Below are 26,054 nucleotides of genomic sequence, written 5' to 3'. Positions count from 1 at the left end.
CAGCATGCCCAGAAATTATTTAGAAAATCCAATTTTTAAAAATACTGAGGATGGAAAAAATAACTAGTACCTTGCAATCATCCGCAGCCATTTGCCCAAAGCAATGCCAGAGAGGAGAGTAATATTTTAATTTTTAACAATCCACACAAAAATTCAGCCATCCAGCCAAATAATTAGGATGTTAAAAAATATTTCAGATTCTTTGGGATTTTGTTTCTGAGGTCAAACTTCTAAGCTTCATCAACTTCTGAGGCAACAACAAGAAAAAACTCATGAGAGACTGAGTATCCCCCATTGCCATGTGAATCCAGAACCCAGTGTGTTGAACAGAAATAAATTCCAAGAGATTTGCTGTACACATGTGACACAATCTCTGCTCTGACCCAACAGAGCATAGTAGAGTGTTGCAGCTGGAAGACTTATTTTTGTAAATATACTCTGAACTTTTCAGCACTGCCTTATTATTTTTACAGTAAAACAAAACTAAGGGTGTCCAGCATCTCTGACTGCACAAAATACTTTCAGAAACAGAACACCTGGTAATTCATTACTCCTGAGAAATATGGATTCTTCCTTATAAAATACAAGGGCCAAAACCAGAATGATGAACCCCGATAGTGTTCCCCTCATGTGGTTGTGCTGCCATCACAGAATTGACTGGGATTTTTTGCAGGATTTGGTGGAAATGTTATTGCAACTAGACCTGATCAAAACCCATAGTTTCCAAAAATCATGTTACTGCATTTGATTTTGACACAGAAGAGTTTCCTGGATTCTGCACTGCTGCAATAAAAGCCTGCTGGAGGCAGGATGAGATGGTCACAGGGAGGAAAGGTGAACGTCAACCTGAGCCATCGCATCATCTTTCTAAATGGACAGCAAATGTTTGTGCTCCTGGCCATGGTCGAGAAGGATTTCCCTTGGCATTTCTCACTCCAGCCACATGTTACTCTTTTCATCCAGTCCACAATCTCCAAAACCTCCCATTCAGCCTGCAGTTTACTGTTTAGTTTTCCCTCTAATGCCCTTTTTCAGGCTGAACATTTCAGACGGATCCCTGATGTACCCTAGGTCTAAGAGGAAGAAAGAGGCAGCGATAGAGCAATGAGCTCCAAAATCAGGCAAGAGAACAAACAGATTTCTCTTCTGTATATCTATCCTAAAGCTTTCCCATAGACAGTACCCTTTACCACCATTACACCTTCAAGTTAGACTAGCTGAGCTAAAACATGCCACCTACTTTTGAAGGTCCCATGGTAGGTCCCGGTAGGTCTGGTAGCCTTTCTGACCGCCAACGAAGACTTTGCTAAAGTCTGGTCTGCGCAGCGAATGGTGCTGGAAAATGCAGGAGTCGCATTGACTGGTGTGACGGGAAGGGAAAGGTGTTGAATGAAGATCCTTCATTGAGGCACAACTGGCGCAACACCCAGCACCCTGTGGGTTATTGCAAAATGAGGGAACGAACTTCAGAATAAAAACAAACAGAGGTAAGCATGGAGTTGATAAGGAGACTGCAACCTTCAGATCAGCTCTGCATCAAAGAGCTCCCCAGGCAGGCAGAGATGGAGTGAGCAGATAAACCGGCCCAAGTAAGAAGACTTGTTCTTCACTACAGTGGAACAGGAAGTGCGTGAGATCTCCCTTTTCCAGCGCTCCCTTTCTGTCCAACTTTCTGTCTCCTGAGCAGCAGCACCTTCTACCATACACTCGCTGTAAAACCCACAGGGGAGAGGCACCACACTGACCGCAACGCTAAGTCACTTCTCTTCTGAGATAGCCAACACAAAAACAAATATGGATGTAAATGGCTTGGTCAGCCAAGCCTGATCTACCTTGGTGCTCACTCATCCACAGCTGTTCTGGACTCCCTTGGCATCAGGGACAAGACAACTATAAGTATCCAGCCTCCTAATTACATGTTAGTCATTTAATGGTTGGCATAACCCCGCCTGTGGAAAATGCTTACTCTGTGAAAAGGGCCACCAATCTCCTTGGAATTCCCTTCTCCAAGCACAAATGTGTTTCTTCAGAGCCAGCTGGAAAGGGAAAAAGTAGAGATTCACTAGTGAGAAAACCTGCACTTGCATCTAAAATCCCAAACCGGAAAGTAAAATTACCAGAAACCAAACCTCTGGTTTCTGGTTTTTGATGCACTTACATTTGTGCCCAAAAGTTTGAAGCATTTGATTTTCCAAAGAAGTCTCAAGGTTTCATCATTTTTGTGGAAACACTTACTATCTTCCAGAAACAAGCTCATATAAAGGGAGGGAATAAATAAAAAAAAAAGCAAGAGGAAAATTTTACCTGATCATACCAAGTCCTTTTCCATCTTTCCCCAAAGATGCCCATTCACAGGCATTTCAATGCCATTTTATAAGCACTTGGGCAGACCATTTTGAGGACAATGAGAAAAGTTGATCACTGCTGCAGAGCATCTGCTATTTCTCTAACCTTGATTTCTTGCTTTGCTTTGATCAAATTGATTGGATTTTTTGGCTTCTCCTCACTCCCTGTAGAAAGGGCATTGTTGCAGTTACCTACCTCACTTGGGGCTTTACTGACTGAATACACACGTACCTGTCAAGTACCAATATTCTCCCTGGGCCTACCCCCCGCCCTGTTATTTTCTTTTTCAAAATTAGTAAAACTCAAAAAGATTGTGCACAAAGGATTCCCTTCTCCACCCAGAAACACACACACCCCCAAAGGAACTCCAGCACTTAATGGAGTGTTGGAGATTGATTGCAAACCACTTCAATGCAGGAGGCAAGAAAATACCTTAGAAATCTTCGGAGTTTTTTTCTTTTTTACACTGGGAAACACTGGAAAAAGATGGCCCTTGAAGCATTTACCCTGTGAGATGCGGAGAATTGTTCCTGGTGTGTGCAGAAGTTCAGTGGCCAACTCTAACCACCTGGGCCACCCAAAAAATACAGGAGAAGTAGGTTTGGTTTTACCAAACATCTAGATTTTGAGACAACAGTTACTTGAAATCTTGAGCCTTGAACAAGAATGAAAAGCATTCATTAGAATTGCAAAGGGTCTCAGGAAGAAGTGCTAGAGGAAAGGTCTTGGATAACAGAATGAACTGAATGAACTTCTGGTAACTTTTAGATCACACTAGCACAGACCTTCCTGTTACTACTCCAGGATATGAATAACTAAGGTATTACAAAATTATTCCATTTTCTTACAATCAAGAATTTTTTGCAATCTGCCTAATAAAACTTTAAGTAGGTTGCTTTTGTTTTCAAATTAATTAACCAGTAAAATGAGCTGTCCTGCCAAACAGTGTGAAACAAGGAAATACACTTGCCTGGGTCAGTGTTTTGCATCAGAATGCAAAATCAATTTACACATACATGTCCCCCAGGAACAATGGTACAGACAGGCCAAGAAAAGACAATAATTAAGGAATAATTTTCCTAACAATAAATTATCAAGTTGCAAAGTGCGTGGTATTAGGGTGTTATTCAGTAAGCTAGGTAATTACTAATCTTTTTGGTTAATACTAGGGAAGCAGGACGGAAACTAGCTATCAAAGTGTAGGGTGGAAATCTAAGAATGTGGGTGCACAGGATTTTGTGAATGAAAGTGTAAAAAGATGTAATGACCATTCTCTCAGTTTAACCCTGCAAAGTCAGCCCAGCCGGTCAGACAGACTGCTTGCCTAAGAATGGTAATAATAGACTTCCTTGGTTTATGTTTGCATACTTACACAGGCTCACAGGCTGTAAAGACAAAGAATACCTTTAGAAAAGATCATTGGCCAGTCCTGTAGCAATAACATCTTCGGAATTTACAAGCAAAGATGTTTTACACAATTGTCTACCAGTTACTCAACCCAGGCCACAAATTTTAAACCAAAGACAACGGTCAGTCGCTACTTTTACACTGAGAAGTGATTGTTATTGCCAGTGATATTTTACAGAACTGACAGAAGTGCTGTTAAACAGCATGGCCTTAAACAACCTGAAATAATTAGAGCTGCTCTGAGCAGGGGTTTTGACAAGGTGACCTCTGTACATCCCTTCCAGTCTAAATTACTTTGTGATTCTGTGAGCATCTGATAAGACGAAACTGGTACACTGCAATGAAATCCTTCCCTGGTCCACTCATTTTTCCATCAGCACACCTTGACAGCTCAGTTATGGCTTCAGGCCTCCCTCTCTTGAAAAACACAAACATGTCTTGCATTTGGCCTTCAAAATTCAGGGGAAGATCTGAATGAGCTACATTTCTTCATACTTTTTCAGCTGTGGAAATGCTGCACAACTTTACTGTTTTGACAGAAAAAGTTCACCAGTTTATTATCGCATGTTTTCCTTTACTACATGAAATGCCTGGCAAGGCTCTTAATAACTGATGGCAGTTAATAACTGATAAGTAGAAAAACAAAACCAGAATATCCACTAAAAGGATAGAATGATTCTCTAGAGCCAACATAAGGGCTGGGAGAGAAGCCAAGTCCTTAACTTGAGCCTTGAAAACTCACTTGGGGCCAGATTTTATTACGTGCCCATCAGCTTTGAGATACTGAACACATGGAGGCTCTCAGATGCTATAGAAATGGCCTCAAGCTCTGAAGTATGCTGGATCCTCCTGGTTGCTTTCCAAATAGTTCCTCTTTCCAGCCCTTGTAACAGAAACTGCTACACCCGTCTGAGTTGCAGCCAGGGATGCCAGCCCAAAATACCAGCAACACCCTTAGACAGTAGAAGTTTCCCACTGCCAGAGTCATTAAAAAAGAATTCATAGCCTGTCACCCCATTTGAGGCAAAAAGGTGGCACACGTGTGCCTGTCCCCTGGAGCTGCCCAGTCAGAGCTGCTGCTTGGTACAGTGAAACAGGACAGCCTGCATTTTCTTCCATCAGGGTAACTAACCAGTCTCTACATCCACTGCATGAATCCTCTGCTCCCTGTGAAGGCACACAGCATCTCCAAAGAGACAGTGTCTGAGGTACTTAGACTAGGCTACAAAGAACAAGGCCCATGAAAATAAATCCTTTACAGGCACAGATCAAATTAAACAAAAGAAGAGCAGCATTGTTTCACACATCCGAAGTGCAAGAGGGACTGACTGGGAGCACTTAGATCTCTGTGGAAAGCAGCATACACAAAAAAAGGCTTTTCTTACGTCTCTACATCCGCAGAAGACAGGTAGCTTGGATTTGATTTCATATTTGTTAGCAGCTAAGTTGCCTGGTGGAAGCCAAGTGGAGTCTGGCTCTTTGAGATACTTTCTGCCAGAGTTATTACCTGTTCTAGTTTACTCTGCAGCAGCATACAAAATCCTACATGTGATCCAGTGGTCTCATGATTTATCATGCACTGCATTAGCCTTCAAGACTTCATAGACTAAATTAGACATAGGAAAATCATGTTCAAGACCTCCATTCCGCAGCTGTTTTGACTCTGGCTGTCCTTTCAGACACAGTTCAGGAGATTAGTCACTGAAAAATGCAGCATGCATGAGGCAGGACTGCACAGTACCAAATGAGGGTCCCGCTTGGTTTGCTGCCTCCCTGTGAGACCTTCTAGCTGAGCTCACTCTCAGGTAACCTGTTTTCTACCTAGGTGGCACAGAATGGATTGTTTTCCCTTCCATGCCCTACAGGGCCAGGCAAGTTTGGGATAACAGCGCTGGATATGGCATCTAAGGGTCAAGCATGAAGATGACCTGGTGTCATCTTCTTTGGGTTCTTTGGGTTGTCTCCTCTAGCTCAGGGTATGGTACAGTTTGTACCAAGATTCCCAACCTGACAGGAAAGGAACAAGAAGAAATCTGATCAGTGTCTTCAATCCACAAGAATCATCAGGAATTGTCAAAATGGGAGATCAAAGCAAGAAGCAGCCACATGCCACTGCAAACCTTCCATCCTATCAAATTCTCAAAATTACTGCTGCTCTTTGCTATCTTGTTTTCAAGAAGGTTGACGAGCTCAGAAAACAGACCCATGATACCAACAATACCTCACAATTTACCTATCCAGTCTACTTTTCCACAGGACAAAGCTCTGGCTTTGGTATTGCAGGTAAGCAGACGAAACCTGCTCAGCCCCTTGCTCTCACAGTCATAGCCCGCTGTACTTAACGTACTTAAAGGAGAGCATCTGATGCCAGCTTTCTGATGGGAGAAAAGGCTGAAACTCACCCAGTGCTGCAGATGCCTATGCTTAAAACTGAAAGGCTGTAGCCTCCCCAGACTTTGCAAGAATATTATATGGCATCTCTGCATCGTCCAAGGCAGCAGGACACAGTGCCTTGTCCTCCTGCTCCTGTCTACTTAGCTGAGAGAGCACCACCAGCAGCCAAGAGCTTAAGGCTCTTGTACAATACGATTCACCCTCTAGTGGATGACATGGGACCTATTTACCTTCACATAAATTTGGATAACCTCTGGCCAAGTGGGTAAATTCTGTCCAAGTCTGGATGACATTTTGCTCTTCTAATAGTTATGTTCTTCTCCCCATTATACTCTTCAAACAAGTCGATAAAGTCAGATGATTAAGACTACATAAAAGTCAGCACATAAATCCATGGTATAGGATCATAGTAACACATTCTAAAACAGAGGAGTCTCCAACTTACAGTAGCTTGCTGTGGTGCAGGAAATTAGCAAGTACATGAAAACAGAAGGTAAATTTAACAGGTTTTATTAAATTTACATATAAATTACATTCCTGTGCGTCATGCATGATTGTATAGTTAGATACATCCCATTCTGCCTTGAGTGAAAATGTTCATTCCTCACAAATAGGTGAGAATGCAGCTTAAAAGGTATACAAATCTGCTAGACCACCTAAACCAGATAAGAAGTTTTGGCTTCAGGTTTCCATAATTTCCCTCAGGAAAAGCCAGACAAGGATGAGATCAGCATATTTTTGCCACAAGTAAGGGATTCAGACCCGTCACATCCATCCACACCAACATTCCGAGTGGATGAGGGATGTCCTTTTAAGTGCTCTTCTTGATAGTCGCCATTTACACTGCTTTGCATCATCAAAAGGACTCAGAGCATGTAAACTACAACTACATAGCTTCCAGAGGAAACTGGATCAGAATTTTCCAGCTGCTACAAGGAAAAACTCCACAAGGCAGTCCAAAATAAAGGCTTCCAAGACATATACCATGTAGATACCAGGTCCTCTTCACCCCCATCCTCCTGGATGCACTGTGCTGGCACTTGGCATTAAGGTAGATCAGGTACTCTATCTCTCCAAGTAGGTGTTCAGAACCTGCAGCTCCTTAAGCAAATGACAAGTTCGCTTTTTCAGCCTTGTGCGCACCTCTTTGGAGAATGAGATTGACTGCAGCACTTGATGCAGTGCAAATGCGTAAGGTTTTCAGATATTGTACCCAGAAGAAGCACAATCTGAAAGTTTGCAGATGCAAAATTAATTTTTTGGACATCTACTTACCTGTTTTGGGGAACCAGCCAGAAAGCTGGTATTTTAAAGACTAAAAACTCTAAGTGTTCAAGTTACAGTGAAATCCAGCAGGATGGGGAAACCATTATGCACTTTGAAAACCCAAGCCTAGAGTACTTTGAAAACTGGAAATCCACGGTATCTTGTAATGATGCTTTTCTTCGTAAAGACCAAATTTCATTCATCATCCTGGTAAGATAATTGCTACTGTCAAGAAAAAAAAATTCATATATGCTTGTCATACATCGACTTTGAGCTTCCTTTACAAGCAATATACTTCAAAGTCATGTTATGCTGAAGGGACTAAAATGAGATTTGCTGGGTTTGGACCCATGGAACCAGTCTGACAGTTTTTATTCCCTATGTAGAAATTAAGCCACCAAGTTTTGTTTCTGAAGCTCACAACATTCCACAAGAAAAGTTCCCTGCAAAAAACAAAATTAAATGCCAGGTATACACAACTATAGAACATACAACAGCTGCAGACCTTCTCTGGGGATCCAAATATTCCAGTACCTCCAGTGAGTCTCTAGAAGAGTATGGATCTACATACTGGCAAACAGTCAGATCACAGGATGTGTAATCAAAATACTTCTGTTAACTGGATTGATTGCTGCTCTCTTTGGCAGCATTTGCAGCGAGCTGCACGGTCAGAGGGGGTCCCTGAACTGCCATTGATTATGTCAACTGACTTGTGCTGAACTTGGACAACACTTTGATCCTAAGACTGTCACCACTGGGGGCCTTTCCCCCATTCTTTTTAAGTAAGAGCACACCAAAAGCCTGTTGTTAGCCTTTTCTTGTGTAAGACTCTTCTTAGTGCACTGGACCAGCTCCAACTATTGGCAGTGGGGCCAGTAGCTCCTCTGCCAAGTTCTTTCTCTTCTGACCACAGAGGGAGAAGAGAGCAGTTGAGTGGCTCATTATCTAGCAATTAAGTCCACAGCACATAAAGTGTTGGAGAACCTGCAGACTCACCAAGAAAAGCATCTTCACCAGGAATAGGTGTAGAAAGTGTTTGAGACCTACCTGGCAGGCAGAAACATGGGCTCCTGAAAACATCAAGTCAGAGAGAATATGAGGTTTGTGTGGTTGAGATCAAATGAGTTAGCTACAGTCTGGCAATTCCTACTCTCCATCAGAAGAGAGAGATCTTTACATAAGATTAGTGAGTCAGTCAGGAGTTCTGCCCTGCTCTGAAGGAGATGGGTATTTCCACTGTAATAAAAAACCTCTTTTTTTTTACAGGATACAGCTGAAGATGCACATATTCAATAATAAAGACTTGAGAACAGCATTCACAAAAATAAGCAGTTTGAGACGGGTTTTTTTGACAATGGTCATACCAATATTGTTACAATCGTCCATCCTGCACAAAAAGCAAAGGACTTTTATTCAGAAAAATACAATCTGGATAGTTAAAAATGGAAATTAATTCAGCCAAATACTCTAATATGACAACAGACTGGTATGAACATAAAGTGGTTTTCGGTCTTAAGTCCAGCAGCCACTCTCATGGCAAATACTGTCGTAGAGGCTGCTTACATGAAGCAATGAGTGGGCACGCATACACTTGGTCAAAGAAGGTGGACACGAGCTGGTGTTTTCCACAAATTCATTTTCAGGAAAACACAGCAAGGAAAAATTCTCTATTCACTTAAGTAAGAATCCAACTTGATGTTAGGAACCAGGACTTCTCTAAGCTATTTTCCATTCTTCATTATAGTACACTCCCTGGAATGATGCAGGAAAAAGCTCAAGAATTCAGAAGTGCAGCAGCCTTGGAGTCAAGAGCTGAACTGTAGCTTGTCTATGGATAGATAGGGCCTTGTGAGCACACAGCAAATGGGTGAGCCACGTTTCGGTTATAACTTGTCTTGGATGCTGGTAGATAATTGTTTGGGCTCAAACACTTTGCCTGGGTATCAGAGCTGGAGTCAAGACATTTGAGCATGGAGAATAAAGGGTCCGTATATTGCATATAGATGAAGGTAGTTGTCCCTCTGGCAGACTACTTCCTGAGCAAACAACTGTCACATGGATAAAGTCCATTCCTGTCTGGCTGTAGACCAAACCAATTTCAAGTCCTAGACTACTCCAAGCTTGGATACATGACCACAAGCTAAGCCAGCAGCTCTTTAGACGGTGACCAGAGAGTAGAATGTGTCAGAGGAATAGCTGTACACAGCCCACAGAACTTAACCTGCTCCAGGTTTCAGATGCCTGTTTTGGAGCGGATCCAATTTCGATAGTAAGTCACTCGTGTGTACACTCCTGGTTTATTTGGCTTTCCACATTCATCTCCCCAGCTCACTATTCCCACAAGATACCAGATTCCTCTGGAGTTCGCATGTACCAGTGGCCCACCAGAGTCACCCTAAGGAGAAAAATGTCAACAGGTAAGAACAAAGCAAACAGTGTTCACCTCACTAACCCAAGTCTTAAATTGTTGCGTTACAACTGACAGATATTTTTCTCTAGACCTCAGCTATAATTCAAGTTTCACACAGTTTACTGGCAAGACAGAGGCTGACAGCCTATGTCTAATTCAGTCTCTCCCAGTCCACTCCCTTAAATTTGTATTCTCTCATAGGTGCATTATAAACTCCAAGCACTGAAGTTCAGACTTCAGCCCATGAGCCATGCAGCTCTTCATTTGCATCTGTCAAGATATTGAAACCCATAAACTTTAGACTCCTAAAGTGTATTTTATTTCTAGAAAACATCAGTTTCCACTCCACCTAGTTTCTTATTATTATTACCTATAAACAAACTTACCTGGCAAGCGTCCACCTCCCCCTCCAAGTATCCAGCACACAACATTCCAGGTGTTATCACTCCACCATATACTTGTCTACTATTACAGATCTCAGTACTTATAATTTTCACTTCTGCTTGTCGAAGCTGATTAACACTATAGCCTAGAAGGAGAAGTGGTACAACAATTTGGAGACAGAGTATGCAACATAAAACATGCAAAGATTAGGAGTAGACAGATTTTCCTACAGTTTTTCTGCCATCACAGGCAATTAAGGGAGCTACCTAGACAATGTCTCAGAAATAAGAAAGTTCCCCCATCCACCAAAATCCTTCAGTTGTTCCCAAACATAACCCTTCTCTATCTTTCATTATCATCAGATACTCTTTAGCATAATGCACAGAGGCTTTTTTGTATGTATTTCAGTATTAAATTCAACTGTAGGCTACAAGATACATCCTTGATATCCTTGGAAAGACAGGGCACAGGAAGGTAAGAGACACTCACCATCATTCTCCAAAGCTCCCCAACCTGTGACAAAGCAGGAAGTGTTGTCTGGGAAAACATGAGATGCTTCAGGAAGACACACACTGTGCACATCACTTGTGAACTCAATAGCAGATGCAAGTTCCACAACAGCCACATCGTGTTCGTGATCAAGGATAACGTTACCGTATCTTTCATGAACAATAATTCTTCGGACAAGTTTTCTCTGTTTTGGAGGTCTCAGCAGAATCCCAAAGCTGGCAGTCCACCTCCGAGGATCAGTTCCTCTGTAAGATATTTGAGGTTATGTCACAGCCACACAAAACAAGATCCCCAAAGGAGCTTAGCTCTCCATTTAAGCATCAGAAAGCAATGTGATCAGGTTTGCCTAAGGAAAGAGAAGAGTCAAACTTCATTATCTTTCGGCAGATACAGACATTAGAGGGGCACAAAAGGTCAGAGCACCCAAGAGTCCTGAGGCCTTTAGAATCAGAAAGGCACTGATGACTTACCCTCTAAAGCAGTGGGCTGCAGTCACTAGCCAGGTATTGCTGATGATTGATGCACCGCAGCGATGGGTCCCGTCGAGCTGAATACTGGCCTGCCATGGCCATTCTCCATCCCGCGCACGCTGCCCACCAATTATTCTCTCCACTCCTGTGAAGGAGAATGCCTCTCTCCGTATTCCACAGCCTGCCAAAGAAAAGACAGCTCTGCTTTAGCTGATTGAAGGCCCTCATGGCTGCACACAGACATGTAACAGTGCAGGATATCTGTCAAGAGATGACCTTCACCTAAAGCAGGGAAACCAAGTGTCATGGTCACAAGTGACTCAGGATAGATGCAGGGTAAACAAGAAAGTTTGATAGAAGAGTCAGTACTTTTTCATTAAGCAGTTTCCAGACACACCAGCCTATATGTACTCCCATGGGAACTGAAGGCTGTGTATCTGAGACATTGAAAGAAAGGATTTTTTTCAGGTCACCTCCAGATTAGCCTTGACAGCAGCAACAAAAAAGCAGTGTCCTCTTCCTCCAAAAATTTACTTACAGTCACTGTGCCAATTGCACAATCATGTGTTACCCACCTGAAAAAAGTTAGATCCAATTCTCAGGGTCCATATGAAGATGGAAAACTAACATACAAACTCTTTGAGACTATGCAGGGGACTGATGCAGTCCCCTGGGAGGGTACTTATGTTTCTCCCTGTTTCCATAGGAGCTTTAAGACCTCAAGGGGGAGCACAGAACAAGAGAAGGACTGAGAACCTGCCAATCTCCAGGGCTGAGCCACTGCCTTGCTCTCACTGTGATCAGCTCTTCTCCCTCTCCCACCCTCTGCCCTTTTAGCTCAAATCTGACAGACATCTGTTCTCAAATGTTTCTGTGTGGAGGAGGGGGCAGGAGGGAAAATGTTTTTTATTGGCCCAGAGCAACTGTAGTGCTTGTGCAAACTTGCTAACAGCAGCTTATCTACGTCCCCAACTTCCCAAAACCAACATTAAAGCAAGTGCTTCCCACCACCAATTCAGAATGCTTTATTCTACAAACAGCACAGAGCCAGCAAGACTACAAGAAAATGAACTCAAGTCTTCCATGTCTCATGCACTCTCTTCTGCTCTAGTACATGAAATAAGTTCTTTTTTCAACTTGTTTCATAAAAACATCATGATTTTGTAAACACAGAACATCTAGAACCATGTCCCTGAAGTTTTACTATAAAGCATTTGTACTTACAGTTGTTTAATAGGTTATCTCCCTTTTCCTTATTCAACTCTGAAATGAAAAACAAATACCACAGTGAGTATATCTCATATGCTCTGTGATTTAGCACAGACTTCCTCCCTGTACCAGAAACACAAATTAAATGGGTTGCCTTGCTGCATGGAGTGAAGTATGGTAAAAGGAGTAATGTGCTGTGTTGGAGAAGTTCAGTGAAGCTTTTGTTCGTCACTGAAAGTGTAAGGCCACAGGATATATCTTTCTTGCCTTAGCTCAAGGCTAACCAAAGTGGCTTACTACTGCAAGTAAGTCCAAGTTACATCTACTCATATAACATGCACAGTAACCAGCTAACACTTACAGGCATCTTTTCAGCTTTAGTGTGGCCAGGTGGTCAAAACAGTCTTCATAAATCCTCAGTGCTGAGATTGACTGGAGCTAAACTGCAACATTTTCAATTTCTTTCCTACAAAACCTCCTCCGCCAGATTCAGATGGTAACCAGCGACAGATTCATGCGAGACGATTACTGCCCAGGGAACCTCATGTTTTGTTACAAACACAGAAATTTGTAAAATAAGCAAAGGAAATGGCAGAGGGTGGAGAAGGGAACCATCTCATCTTTGCATTTTTTAATAGCTTGAGGACTCTGCTTTCAGTGCCTGGTGATACAGGTTCTTGTTCAGTTCAATGTGTGCCTTAAAGTAGTTTGTGAATCCCTGGTCACAAAGTTGGTTTTTTGATGAATTGAGAGGGTCTGTCTCATTCAACACAAGTAGGTCATAGAGAGAAAGCCTCTAATGGACAGAGGAGAGCTCACACCCATAAATCAGTGCCTGTGTGTTTTAGTGCTTTGCATGCTACTTTTTCCAAGTTCCCAGGCTGTCAGCTTAACATGCAGTTTTGAAAAGGCAAAAAAAAGAAAACAAGAATAGCCCATATTTGCATACTAAAGTGAAACTCATTACGCTATGAACAGCAAAGTATGAGGAACCAATTCCTAGCTGAAAACACAAACCTAAGGCACTTGCCTGTGAGTCTAATGGTAGACTGGTCAACATCCAAGCCCATTGAGGTTGTTTGCAGCCTTCTGCGTAACACACGGTTGACGTGACCCCAGGTCGTTGCTTCTCTGTCAGCAGAGGCAAATTTAAATACCAGAACAACAGATGCAAGCACTCCACCAGGATCTGGGCTACAAACCAACACAAACAAAGTGGTGTTGTCCTCTTTGCCCACTAATGCTCTTGGTTCTGCTTTGTACTGTCTGCCTGTTTATATGAGAACAGGTCTGGTTTGCACAGACATCTAGAACAAATAGCATAGCTGTGCACAAGTAAAGGAAGATGATGACATGTCAGCAGGCAGCCAAAGGTTCTCACTATGACAATGATCAGAGGGAATTTTCTGGAGACTTTTATAAGCAGTAGAGCTGAGAAGCAGAGAAGGGATTGCTCCCTTTGGCCTCTACACAGATCCTGGTCACTAGGACACAAATGGCAATGGTAACAACACAGCAAGTTAAAACCCTTCAACAGATATCCAACATGCCATTCCTGACAGCCATTCAAAAGATCCAGTTTAGAGCTACAGAAGTTAAAAAGGTCTTTTGGCATTTCTTTCCATTTAAGTCACTTGTCCATTTATTGGCCAATTTGATCCATTGTATTTAGATACAACATACTCAGTAGTTTGAGATCACTTGCTGTCACTATAAAATGTTGAGCCCAATATTTTAAAGCAACAGTCTCAAGGAATACCAACCAAAGCCTTGAGGAAAAGACAGCAGAGATGCAGCTAAGCTGCTCCAGTGCCTAGTTGCACAAGGTATCTGTAGTGAAAATAAGAGTGGAAGAGATACACTGTTCAATCAACTTAAAAGTTGTAAAGAGATCTCTTGAAGTCTAACTCCCAGTTCTGCAATTTCAGTTGATGTACACTATGGGAGGCTTTTGGAAGGAACCAGCATCAGAAAACAATGTAGAACAGTTTAAGCAAACTACTCATTCCATCTAGAGACAGGTAAAGGTAAGAAAGCCCAGAAGTGCTGTGAAGAAGGATATTTGTGGAAAGTTTGACATTCTTTACTGTATAGGAAAAAATATTCCACAGCAGATTTGAGCCTTACAGAAATACAACTCCAAAATAAGGCAGCATGAAGGAGAGGGAAGCAATGGCTCTTACCACTGAGAGTGATGCATAATTACAGCAGAGGAAAGACTTAAAACCTCTCACCAAGGACATTTATACCTGTATGTTCCACTTGCCTCCTTCTGTCTACTGTATCTATGCCTATATTCCCTTGTCTATATTTGTATATCTCACAGTGGACTCATTTATTCCTTCAGACCTTTCCAGAGAGGGAGGAAAATAGTACTCTCCTACTGTACACCATGCAGAGTGGTAAACACCAACCCAAGCTTTCATGGGAAGCAATAAGTGTGATAAAGAGTTTACTCGGCATCTCTCGAGCTGTTAACTAGTAGTGAAGACAAAGATCACTCAATAATCCAGTTACTGCATCACAGTCACAAAAAACTAGTGTTCAGGGAATCAACCTGCAGAAGTATAAGGCCAAATTTCTCTTCCTTGCTGACCTCTGAAGGTAACTGAGCCCTCAGTGTTTTGAGCACTGCAGGAGAGTGACAACCAGACAAGGCTTACTCATCCTGCCAATATAACCCAAGCATAAACAACACAAAATGCTCCATATGGTCAAGTAGTAGGAAGAAAATATATTTAACACATCCCTGCTTATTCCAGGCCACCACATTACTTACCTTAGACTGACAACGTGGGACCTGATGTACCTTTTACTTAGAAAGGAGTTCTTGAATACTTCAGACATCTGTTAAAAGAAAAGGGTGTGTTAAAATACACCTGTAATAAGTACATGCTTTCATGATATAGCATTCTCATGAGCCTCTGAAGCACAAGAAAATGCTTTCAGATCTCCACGTCTACACCAAAGCTACCATTAAATTTCCATCAGAGGATACAGATCCAAAATAAACAGCTGAGTTGGCCAATTTCACTGTCTGTTCTGCTCTATGGTTGCCGGTTTCACCACAGAGCTGCTGGAACAGACAGCACCTGTGCTTACCATCTGCTTGCACACAGTCAGCAACACATCTTTAACCCACTACAGCAAGGTTTAGACAGGTAAGGCCAGACATGTAAGGATGAGGTAAAATCACCTCTGACTATTTCCAATCACACAACTGCAAGACCCCTCACCACAGCCCAGGCATGAACAGAAAAATATCTTAGTTTACCATGGTTTCAATTTCTTCACTTAGGTTCCTGAACTCATCTGTGGTTTGCCTTTCATACTGAGGGTCGTAGTTGACGTTGTTGATTAAGAAAGACACATTGTAATATCTGTCTTGATCTACAGAGGAGAAAAAAAAAAAGGCAGCTGATCTCCTTTGGTACAATTCAAAGATGAACAGTACCTCATAGAACATGGCACAAGCAAAGGATCCAGGCTCTGGTTGTGATCCTATCAGCTGTGGGATTACAGCTTTAGCAACACTTTGGGAAAAGGGGGATCTGGACCATGCTGATGCTCCATGAACCAGCTAGGGGCTCATTTCTTCTTTGAGAACCATCTGAAGTAGCTGTAAATTACACCCATTACAACATTTCTCTGGGGTCTTTTTTTTTTTTGGCCTGAGGTGAGCACAGCATAAGAGAAACCAGCCCACATATGTCCCTTCTGACTCAGTAGACACCCTCACTCCTCCCTGGCTGCACTCTGGCATGTCCCTGCCCCTCTGAAAGGCAGGTGACACAGAGCTATTTGCATCCATTCAGCAGTTGGGTTATGTTTAAAATCTGGTTCTCCAGTGAATGGTAGAGTGACCCCAAAACATAGGGTTGGCAAAAATCAAAGCTAAGATGTAGCTCTGCCACTGCTTCTTCTAGTGTCCTAATGCAAGCCACGACCTCATTGACTCCTGGTGAGCTGACAACATGATTAGGTCCGTTCCAGCAGGAAGGCATTTCAAAACCACTCACACTTGTATCTCAGAGACTGGGAATGGAATGACTTGGCTTCATTCATGAGCCAAGTGGCTGGGAATGGAATGACTGGGCTTCAAGTCATGAGCCAAGATGGTTGGACTTGGTAATCATAAAGTTCTTTTCCAACCTTAACAGTTCTGTGATCTGCTACTGAAACTGAGCCCTTGGCAACCAGGACTGACTCCTGAGCTCCAAAAAGCCCAGGGGCTCTGCCCTCTCTGTTTCTGTAATATTCTCATCTGGAGGTGCCAGGTTAAGTTTCTGCAAAACCCCTGTTCAATACCAAGCTTACTATGCATAGCCTGAGTACTAGACACACCTCTGGCTTATACAGAAGACTGCTGTCCTTTGGTTCACCATGGATACCAGTGGAGGAACCAGCGCAAAACAAGAAAAAAATAGAGGGTTAAAACTGAAATCCCTGATTCAAGTAAAGGGTACTTCAAGTATTCTTGCAGGTTTTCAAATCAATTCAGATCTTGAATAGGGTTTAGAGAGTTTTCTCATGGGGGTTCTATACTAGGGGTGAATCGTATACTTAAATGATCAGACAAGACAACAGTAGCAGGTGAAACACAACAGATTCCTGAAGACTCGTGACAACAAAAAGAGTGGTGCACTTACCGTTACACAAAAAAAATGTAATCAAGCCAATGATGAGGGCTAAGCCTACTATCACTGACACAACAATGACTGCTATCTTCCATGGCTCTAAACGCCTCGTTGCTCTGTCCATCTGGATCACTACCTGTATTGAAGAAAACAACATGGAGAAATTCAGCTCTAGTACAAAGACAATAGTACATCCTGAGTACACAGCTTAGCTCAGCTGGAAAACCTCACAAAATGAGGTAGGTAGGGAAGGACCCCGGACCATCTGTTTAAACTGGGTCCCTCTACAGCAGGTTGCTCCAGGCCTTGTCCAGTCAAGGTTTTAATATCTCCAAGGATAAAGATATCCCAGTCTCTCAGGATGCCTGGTCCAGTCTCTGCCCATGCTCGTGGCAAAAACTTTTCTTTATATTTAGTGAGAATTTCCTGTGTTCCAACTTTCCTCAGTTGCCTCACATACACCCTGAGAAAGAGTTTTGCAGGTATTGCTTGTAGAGACAATTTCCCATCAAGAAATATTATACAGATTTCAAGTGTAGGGGACTGCCCACACAGGTGCTTAAACTGAACATAATATGTAATAATTCATGACTGATCAAATATGTTCTGCACCAAGGATACTCTAGGCTACCAGAGATGCCATATAACATACAGCTTTGGTTATTTTTAGTTGGTATGAGTAGTAATATTCACTGATTCCCTACAGGGTTTGGGGTTTATTGCACCGAAGCCACATATACATTGTAAGAGACCACATACTGTCTCCTGCCAGTCTGTGAGAGAAAGAGCTACTTGTGTAAATGTGACATGGCAACAAGACCCAGACTTAGGGATTTGCTGAAAGCCAACAACAGATCTGTAAAGGAGTTGAGAACTTGACTCACACATGGACAAAGGCATATAAGCCCTTCTCCTACATTTATGTCCTCCAGTGCAGCATTAAGCAAGAGAACAGTAGGAAAACTGCATTTTTGCACATGTCCTCAGTAACTTTGTACAAGGATGATGCAAAACCCTAAGCACAATTATTTAAGACCCCCAGTAATTCTACAGCACACTATGTAGTAATTGTCATGACACACACCGAGTCTCCACATCATGATCTGCATTAGCACAAGGTAACAGAAAAACACGTGAGATAATCTCTCAGACATGCCTGGAGTGACAAATGGCAGCAGCCAGCCCTGGGGAGGAGGTCTGAGCTGGCTAGTCACCACAATGTTTTAAACCCATTGATCCATGCTTGTATTTCTGTGGACCAAACATATTAAATGCTGTTTTCCCCTTTTCAGGCCCATGGCACAGTCATTTCTGAGCAACATCTGAGAAGTTGGGGGCAAGAAGAGGCAGAAAGGTAGGCAGAGAAAATAAGTCTTGCAGGTTTTCTGACTATAAGGTGTCAAAGAAAAAGTCACAGTAAAAGCAGAGCAGGATACCAGTAGAGGTCCTGTCTTAGGAAATGATCTGAGGGAGCAGATGAGCAGTGAAGGCAGGGGTATGGTGCACAAATCCCAAAGAGGAAAAGACAGTGAAGTTGTGGGAGAGTAGAGTGGTGTTATACTCTCTGCTCTTATGACAAGAAAGCCAAGTAAAGTCACAAGCAAGAGATGGCAAGCAAAGCAAACAAAAACAAAACCCAAAACTGACAGCAGCGACAAAAAAACCCAGCAACAAACCAGATAGCACTACAGAGGAAGCAGCTGAGAGGTGTGCAGACAGTCGGGGTATGCTCAGCAAGTGACAGGGGAGTTGAAAACAACTAAAAGTTTAATCTCCTCACGTAAAACCTTGGTTTTGGCTAGTCAGAGTGCTGTCAGGAATCTCAGTCCAGTCCATTACTTAAGAAGGGAAGCAGGCTAATTTTTACCTGCTGAAAGAGGTGGTATACTGGGAAGAAAAAGTTAAACAGGATAGCTTCAGCTAGCATCACAACTGCAGGTAGACACAACCAGCAGCTTAGTGTTACCAAAATACACAGGACAGGTGACCAGGAATAAGTCTTCTGCTTCAGTCACATACTACAGAGAAGCCCAGTACCTATCCTTCTGTTGTTCCTAATTTACAGGGCAAAGTTCTATTCTGGCAATGCACAGCCCAAGTTTTCTCCCCACTAGAGTGCCTCAGTTCCCTGATGGCAAGGCTCTGAAAATTGACTTCAGGGCAGTTGATAGGAGCCTGAAATCCCAGGCTGGCCAAGGTTACTTTCTTTGCAAAATCCAAGTTGCAGTAAAAGCACATAAATAACACACATTGGAACTCAACTGCTTCCAGTGAGGCCTTGACTTCTCAACATCTAGACTTTCACTGTATAAACTATCCATTAACCCTGAGGGTTTAACTGATGGAGAGATTCAGATAAAAACCCAAGACCAGTGGGACTGTTCTGCTTGTTTCTTTAATACACTGCAGCCTCCCATGAAGCACTCCCACACTCATCTCACAGTTCACAGTCTTTCACAGTCCCAGTTTATGGAATTGCAGCATACCTCATGGGCAGTGAATTTTAACCCTCAAGGGCAAGCCTCTTGGCTCATCAGAACAGCCCACTTCAGCAACATGCTTCTGCCCCTCCTTAGCTAGCCACCTCTCATGCTTGAAAGATGCTGCTTTAGCATCTTATTTTGCTCTCCTCACTGGAGAGTTTTTGCTTCCAGCCTGAGCCCCTACCACCCATCTCAATCAGACTGATTCCCTGTGTTGCAGCTGTCCTCCCCCCAGTGTGCTTCCACCTGAATGGCAATGGGAGCACCATTCCTTCATTGCTCCTGGCACAGAGAAAGCACAGCACAGCCCTGGCAGCATGTGGCTGACTCTGTAAATATTGAGGCAACAGTACTCTGGTATTGTAACTGCTGTGTTTCTTGAAATGTATACAGATTTCATCAAGAAATGGCTTTATGCCTCAGCTACAAAAGCTTGAGATTCAGAAAACCAAGCATCTCAGTACCTGTGGGACTCATGCTCTCACAGGCAGCACTATCCTTCCAACAGTCTGTCTCTATTTCCTTTTCATGCAAATACAAGCTACAGCAACAAACACTGGCAGCACAGACCTGCTTCTCCTCCAACATGTCAGAACTGCTTCTTCTCTACAGGTCATATAGACTTACAAGGGGAAACAGATACCTCAGGAACTGCTGTAATGCCAGGGGAAACAATAACAAGGGAGATGAGGAATAAAAGCCTACTCCGCTTCTGATACTGATTTCACTTTGAATTTTTTTCAGAAAAGTTTAAAGGAAGCACTTCCATATATTTCTGCTTTCATATCACAGAATCACAGAGTGGTTTAGGTTGGAAGGGACCCTAAAGATCATCCAGTTCCAACCCCCCTACCATGGACAGGGACACCTTCCACTAGACCTGGTTGCTCAAAGCCCCATCCAACCTGGCTTTGAACACTTCCAGGGATAGGGCATCCACAGATTCTCTGGGCAACATGTTCCAGTGTCTCACCACTTTCAAAGAGAAGAATTTCCTCCTAATGTCTAATCTAAATCCCTCTGTCAGTTTAAAGCCATTCCCCCCATCTTATCCCTACATGCTCTTGTAAAAAGTTCTTCCAACTTTCCTATGGCCTCTTTTAGGTACTGGAAGGTGCTATAAGGTCTCCCCAGAGCCTTCTCATCTCCAGGCTGAACAACCCCAATTCTCTCAGCCTGTCTTCCTAGGAGAGGTGTTCCAGACATCTGATCATCTTCATGGCCCTCCTCTGGACTCAGTCCAACAAGTCTATGTCCTTCTTATGCTGGGGACCCCATAACCCGTTGACTATGCTTCTTTTGATGCAGTCCAGGACATGGTTGGCTTTCTGGGCTACAAGTGTACCTTGTACCTCATGTTGAACTTCTCCTCAACCAACACCCCCATGGTGTCAACCAACATCCCCATACAGGTAAATAATATGTATATTATTATATACATTTGGGTATATATTTGTATATAGGATATACAAGTTAAAGTGGAAATATCTTTTCAAAACCAAAAAGGTTTCCTCCCTTTAGCAGGATGTTTTCAACTTCCATCTTGCTAAGATAAGTAACAGAACAGGAAAAAAAATTTCTTTTGCAATGGAAGGACCATGTCTCACCAACTCCCACAGTGTACAATTGCCAGTATCCTTCAATTGTACTGTCTGTGTGCAGAACCCAGCTCAGTAGCCCCCATATTTTGGGTTTTTTTTGTCTATTTTATCTCACAACTAGGTTGGCCTAGCTCTGTTGAGACAGAGGCTAGGGTGGTTAGTGAAAGCCAGTTCTTGTTCAGGTTATGACCACTCAGTGCATTCATTATTCATACGCATTACACCTCCAACTAGGTCTTTGCTCCCGTAGCCTTTTTGCTATTGTGCCACGGAGGGCAAGCTTGTCATGCTCTACCAGAATAACCACCTGACAGGGATTCCTGTGCTTGGGACATCCAGCTCCATAGTTAAATAGTTTAGTGGCAGGTGGGACACCCTGTTTAGGAATCAGACATGGTTTCTCTGCACTCTAGTAACCAAGCAAATTCTGCTCCATCAACACTCACTGGCCAGAGAAGCACTGATCCTCTGCAGTGCTGATGAAAGCAGAAGCAGAAATTATTTCATCGCCTTCAACCGTGGCTGCATGATTTCTTTCTTCTTGTGGCAAAGAGGCAGTGCTTAATAGACAGGCATTTTCCTCAGAAGACCCCCAATACCACAGCTGTCTGTGTAGATGCCTTCCAGAATCAACCCACATTGTCTTGCTTCCTTATATCACAGGCTTCCACTTTTTTTATTGCCCAAACTCCAGTAAGCTACAAACTAACTCTTAGTGGGGCAGAAAAGGGAATTCAGGTAACACCAATCCATTCACCCTCCTATGAATGAGATAACTCTCATACTGCAGGAGCAAACCTTAGCAAGAGATCAGCATCCAAATTCCACTGGGACACCTGGAAAGCCAAATCCTCTCTGCTCTGAAAACCAACTCCTCACAGCCTATGTCTGGCAGCTCTCAGTCTACAGTGAATTCGTGAGAAGTTTCAAACCCAAGATCTTTTATTTCAGTACGACACTGCTTATCTTGGCAATACTACCGGCGAAAAATCCCTGTTCTCATTGAAAATATGCGCCATTCCCAAAGGGCCCAAGACAATCCATGGAGACAGCAGCACCTCTCCATTTCATATCACAGTTAATTTGGGTCTGGAAAAGCGAACTATTAAGTCTCCTAGTTTACACACCTTGGCTCTGAGCCAAACATTGTGGTTTGGTCATCAAAAAGTTATTCTATACTGAAAAAAAAATAATCCAAAAGAATTATTGTGAAAATAGCTATGTTTTTATAGAATTAAGTATTTAAGATACACTAAAGTTATGTTTAGATAGAGATATATTAAATCAAACCTCAATACAGGATACTTTAGTAAGTGAAATACGGCAAGAAATAAAGCTACATTAGTAGATATTGGCACATTAGGAAGAAGAGTTGCACTGAAATTTGACAGAGCTGAAATTGTCTGGTCTTCCTTGTGAAACCAACTAGAAAACACATAGGATTTCAAGTTAGATTCCTGATCAGCACCAAATGAATTCTTTACCTTCGAATTTGAAACATTTACCCAAAAGCAAAAGACAAGAACAATACACAGGTGACAAACTGTTTTTCCTCTCTCATCATGTACCAAACTCCCTAAAATGTTACTATATTCATTCACAATGCAATTAATGAATGTTAAGCTCCCACCTCTGCCTGACAGATTTGATTCACTGTATTGAGCTTATCCATCTCTTCTGGTTGAGTTACTGTGAGCTATCAAAAGCCTCAGCAAAAGATACCAACAAACTGATCAGAAAATGTCTTCTCGGACAAGAAAAGGATGTATAACTTCTATCATGTGTTCCTAGTCACTGAGCTGCTGGATAAGCAGGGAACAGCTACCCTGTTCTGTTTTACAGATCTGCCCTCGACATTCTTTTACTTCTTGAGATAAGCCCTCATAGCACTCCAAACTAGATTTGCCTTTAGATTAATGTTTTCTGGTACCAGCTGTTTACTGAAGTGTATTGCCACACTCTGTATAGACAAAAACACGCAACCTCTTCTATGTGATCTGCTGCTGCCTTCCTATAATGAATTTATTATTGCACTTTTTATTATTATACACCTGCTAACTGATAATCCAGTACTCTCAGAAGAGCCAGTGGCAGAGGTTGGGTGGCACATCTGCTGAGGAGGATCTCTCCGCATTTATGGCCGTGTCTGGTTTTTCCAGTCAATGTTGGATTCAGGCACATGTCTACAATCACTCTTACTAGACACTCTTCATAGGGCAACTGAACAGATTAATCTGCTGGCCTGGTGGGTGAGATTGGAAAATCCAAACTAGGTCCCTAAGTCTATCTGCCTCGGCAGGGTGGTTGGCAATGGCAGCAACTGAAATGCATCTGGCTTAGTGCAGGAGCCCTGTAGCAAAAGCACAGGGCCACAAAGCAAGATATGCTGATTTCACTCCCACCTTTACCACAAGCAACCACACCAACCTAACATGTCTCCTATGCTCTTTTGTGGCATTCTCAGGACACACATACTTAAAAGAATGGAACAATCTCTACTTCTTTGAGAACTGAAACAGAAGAAGCTAGTGCCTGCCTAAGTACTGTGAGACCCTTGTTTGGATCAGGTCAGTTACCTACCAGTCTCAATTACTCAATGTTTAATTTCTCCTAAAACAATTCTGATACAATGGAAAACTTCCAAACATTGAAGGGATCTGCTGAGAGAAACAAAATGTATGTTCTTCTATGCGTCACACTGAATCAGCTTGATCTCCCCACACCCTTGAACATCCCACAAAAACAGTAGGTGCTGCATGCCACCACTCTGCAGTCAGATAAAGCATCAGTAATGTATTTGCCACTTACTAATTGAGCTCCTCCCCTTAACCCTCCAATTTTACTAAGGTCTTGCTGCTTCCCAAGAGCACATTTCATCTGGGTAAAGACAACAGCTCCAAATATTGTTCTTGTTACTTACATGAAGATTCAAGGGCAGCATTTCAGTCTCTGGGATGTCTTACCAGCAACTATATCCATCATGGAAAAATGGTGCTTATGCAGGCTTCCCTGATTATTGGATCACCTGTGCAATCAGCACAAAAGGTTTGTTGTTCCTTACTCTCTCATCCATTTTGCATACAACTCTTTGGAAGCTAGGAGCTCTTTAATTGTTGGAATAGAGCTAGGCTCCTGTACCATTTCAACGGTCTGTGGGACACAACTGTAATGCCAACAACTGAAATACCCTTGATCAATAATGTGTCTTTCTATAGTTGACTCCCACAGCCAACATCTTGAAAAAGACTCTCGTATTCTGAAGTCAGCTTTAATAGAAGTAGGAGGGCTACTCACTGCATAAGGACTTTACAATCTGCATCAACATGTCAGAGGCCATATCAGTGTAAAGAAAAAATTAAGTACAAGCCACTGATTACAGTTGGTTTAGGATAAGGTTCTGTAACTTCTACATCATCTTTACCACTTCAATTTCCATTTCCAGTTGTGTTGGTCATAGAAAAGTATCTTGTTCTGTTAGTTTGGCAGTCACAGATTATGGCAGTAGATCTCTGCTTTTCAGCCTTCAAGAGTAGCTCTGCCTGCCTCCCTTTGTCCTTCTTTGACTGGTTGAAATCTACTCCAAAAACGAGGCACCACACTAGTAGTTGTAGTATTTGTAGGTTTTCAGTTTGATTTTCATTCCAAGACAGGGTGGGAGAAACAGTCAGGTGCCAGATTTGGTGTGTTTCCAAGCTGATTCTGCACAGATTAACACTTCACTGGCTGCACACTAAGTCCGTGAAAATAAACAAGAGCACAAGAAGCTACTATTACCAACTGTACTCCTCTCATCCTCTAGTTCAGCAGTTGAGACTGCAACACATTCTAACTGCACAAGCACAGACAGTAGATCAGAGTCAGGGCACAGTAAGATGCCTCTCACCTGCTTTCCACATAGGCCACCTCAGTTTGTCACACCATGCTGCAGAGGAGCTGCAGAATTCTCAGAAAACAAACGCATTTCAGTTGAGGAGAAAGGCCGAAATATCAGAAGGATTACTGATGCATGAAAGGCAGATCAAATCAGAAGCAAGCTCAGAACTGGTGCCATTCTCCCCACACTCTCGGTCAAAGCTCAAACTGCCCTATAAATCTACACATGATATAGCCATGCTGCCCAAACCACCAAGGAGCAAGAGAGAAGCCTGTGGCACTCACCTCTGGGTACCACTGAGAGGTTGGCAAGAAGCTCTTCTGTCCAGGAGATGCACTGTCCTGAACGCCACAACACACTGTGCAGCATCTCAGCATAGACTTGAGGCTTTATCTCCTGAATTAAGAAAGAAAGGAGTCATAGGCAAGTCAGAACAAACAAGTCCAGCAAGTCTCAGTGACAGAGGCTTACCCAGTAGCATGATTCCTCCCCTAAAACAATAACAATACACTTCTTTCATCACACCCTTCATCCAGGAATCCCGAAGCCTTCTCAGAGTATTAGCTACACCCTGCAACACCCCAAATCAGAAGAGCCATGAAAATTTTGCAAGGACGCGGAGTGTATTTCCTTCTTTGGTATAATTAAGAACAAATCAGAAATTATGGGCAGGACCAATGCACAAAATTTTCGTACTCAAAAGAGACAATGTTCAGTCCTAGACCAGATACAGACCTGACATAAACGGATGGAGAATCAGTGGCAGTGCCTCTAAACTCCCTTGAACTTCCTTGAAATTGCTCGTTCAGCTAGACAAGAATTTGCCCTCATAGCAACAGCTAAATTCAATTTTTTCATTCTTCTTTAACTCCTTAGGTGCTAATTTTAATTGTGGTCACCTAGCCACCCACATATTTCTGTCCTGGAAAAATTCTTCTGTGTCATAAACATTTCTGATATGAATATTTGCAGGTTGTCTAAATAAGAACTTCCACTTCTGCTAGTGACAGCAAGTTAGCTGGCAATCAATTAACACAAGCACAAAGTCTAACCTAAAGTTAAC

The 26,054-nt window shown here is 42.6% G+C and overlaps 2 protein-coding genes across 2 annotated transcripts in view; both read right to left on the bottom strand.

Moving 5' to 3' along the window:
• The window catches only part of LOC113988268 (transmembrane protease serine 11E-like), a 39,810-nt gene extending 38,406 nt beyond the window's left edge, over positions 1 to 1,404 (bottom strand). The window contains exon 1 of the mRNA XM_027721697.2: positions 1,241 to 1,404. Coding sequence (XP_027577498.1) covers positions 1,241 to 1,404 — 164 coding nt within the window. The remainder of the gene's footprint in view (positions 1 to 1,240) is intronic.
• Positions 1,405 to 9,646: 8,242 nt separating this feature from the next.
• Positions 9,647 to 25,340, bottom strand: TMPRSS11E (transmembrane serine protease 11E). Its single transcript, XM_039379893.1, has 10 exons — positions 25,276 to 25,340; positions 17,046 to 17,169; positions 15,671 to 15,786; positions 15,176 to 15,243; positions 13,427 to 13,590; positions 12,412 to 12,450; positions 11,188 to 11,368; positions 10,697 to 10,962; positions 10,210 to 10,352; positions 9,647 to 9,808 (listed from the first exon to the last, which is right to left on the bottom strand). Exons 2-10 carry the CDS (start codon positions 17,155 to 17,157, stop codon positions 9,647 to 9,649), a joined length of 1,251 nt encoding a protein of 416 aa, XP_039235827.1. The 5' UTR covers positions 17,158 to 17,169; positions 25,276 to 25,340.
• Positions 25,341 to 26,054: the final 714 nt, after the last annotated feature.

This window comes from Pipra filicauda, unplaced genomic scaffold, assembly GCF_003945595.2.
Source record: "Pipra filicauda isolate LSUMZ 115617 unplaced genomic scaffold, ASM394559v2 scaffold17_size4572894_pilon, whole genome shotgun sequence".
NCBI lineage: Eukaryota > Metazoa > Chordata > Aves > Passeriformes > Pipridae > Pipra > Pipra filicauda.
The sequence above is the reverse complement of the archived record's forward strand: the minus strand, read 5'-3'. Positions and strand labels throughout refer to the sequence as shown.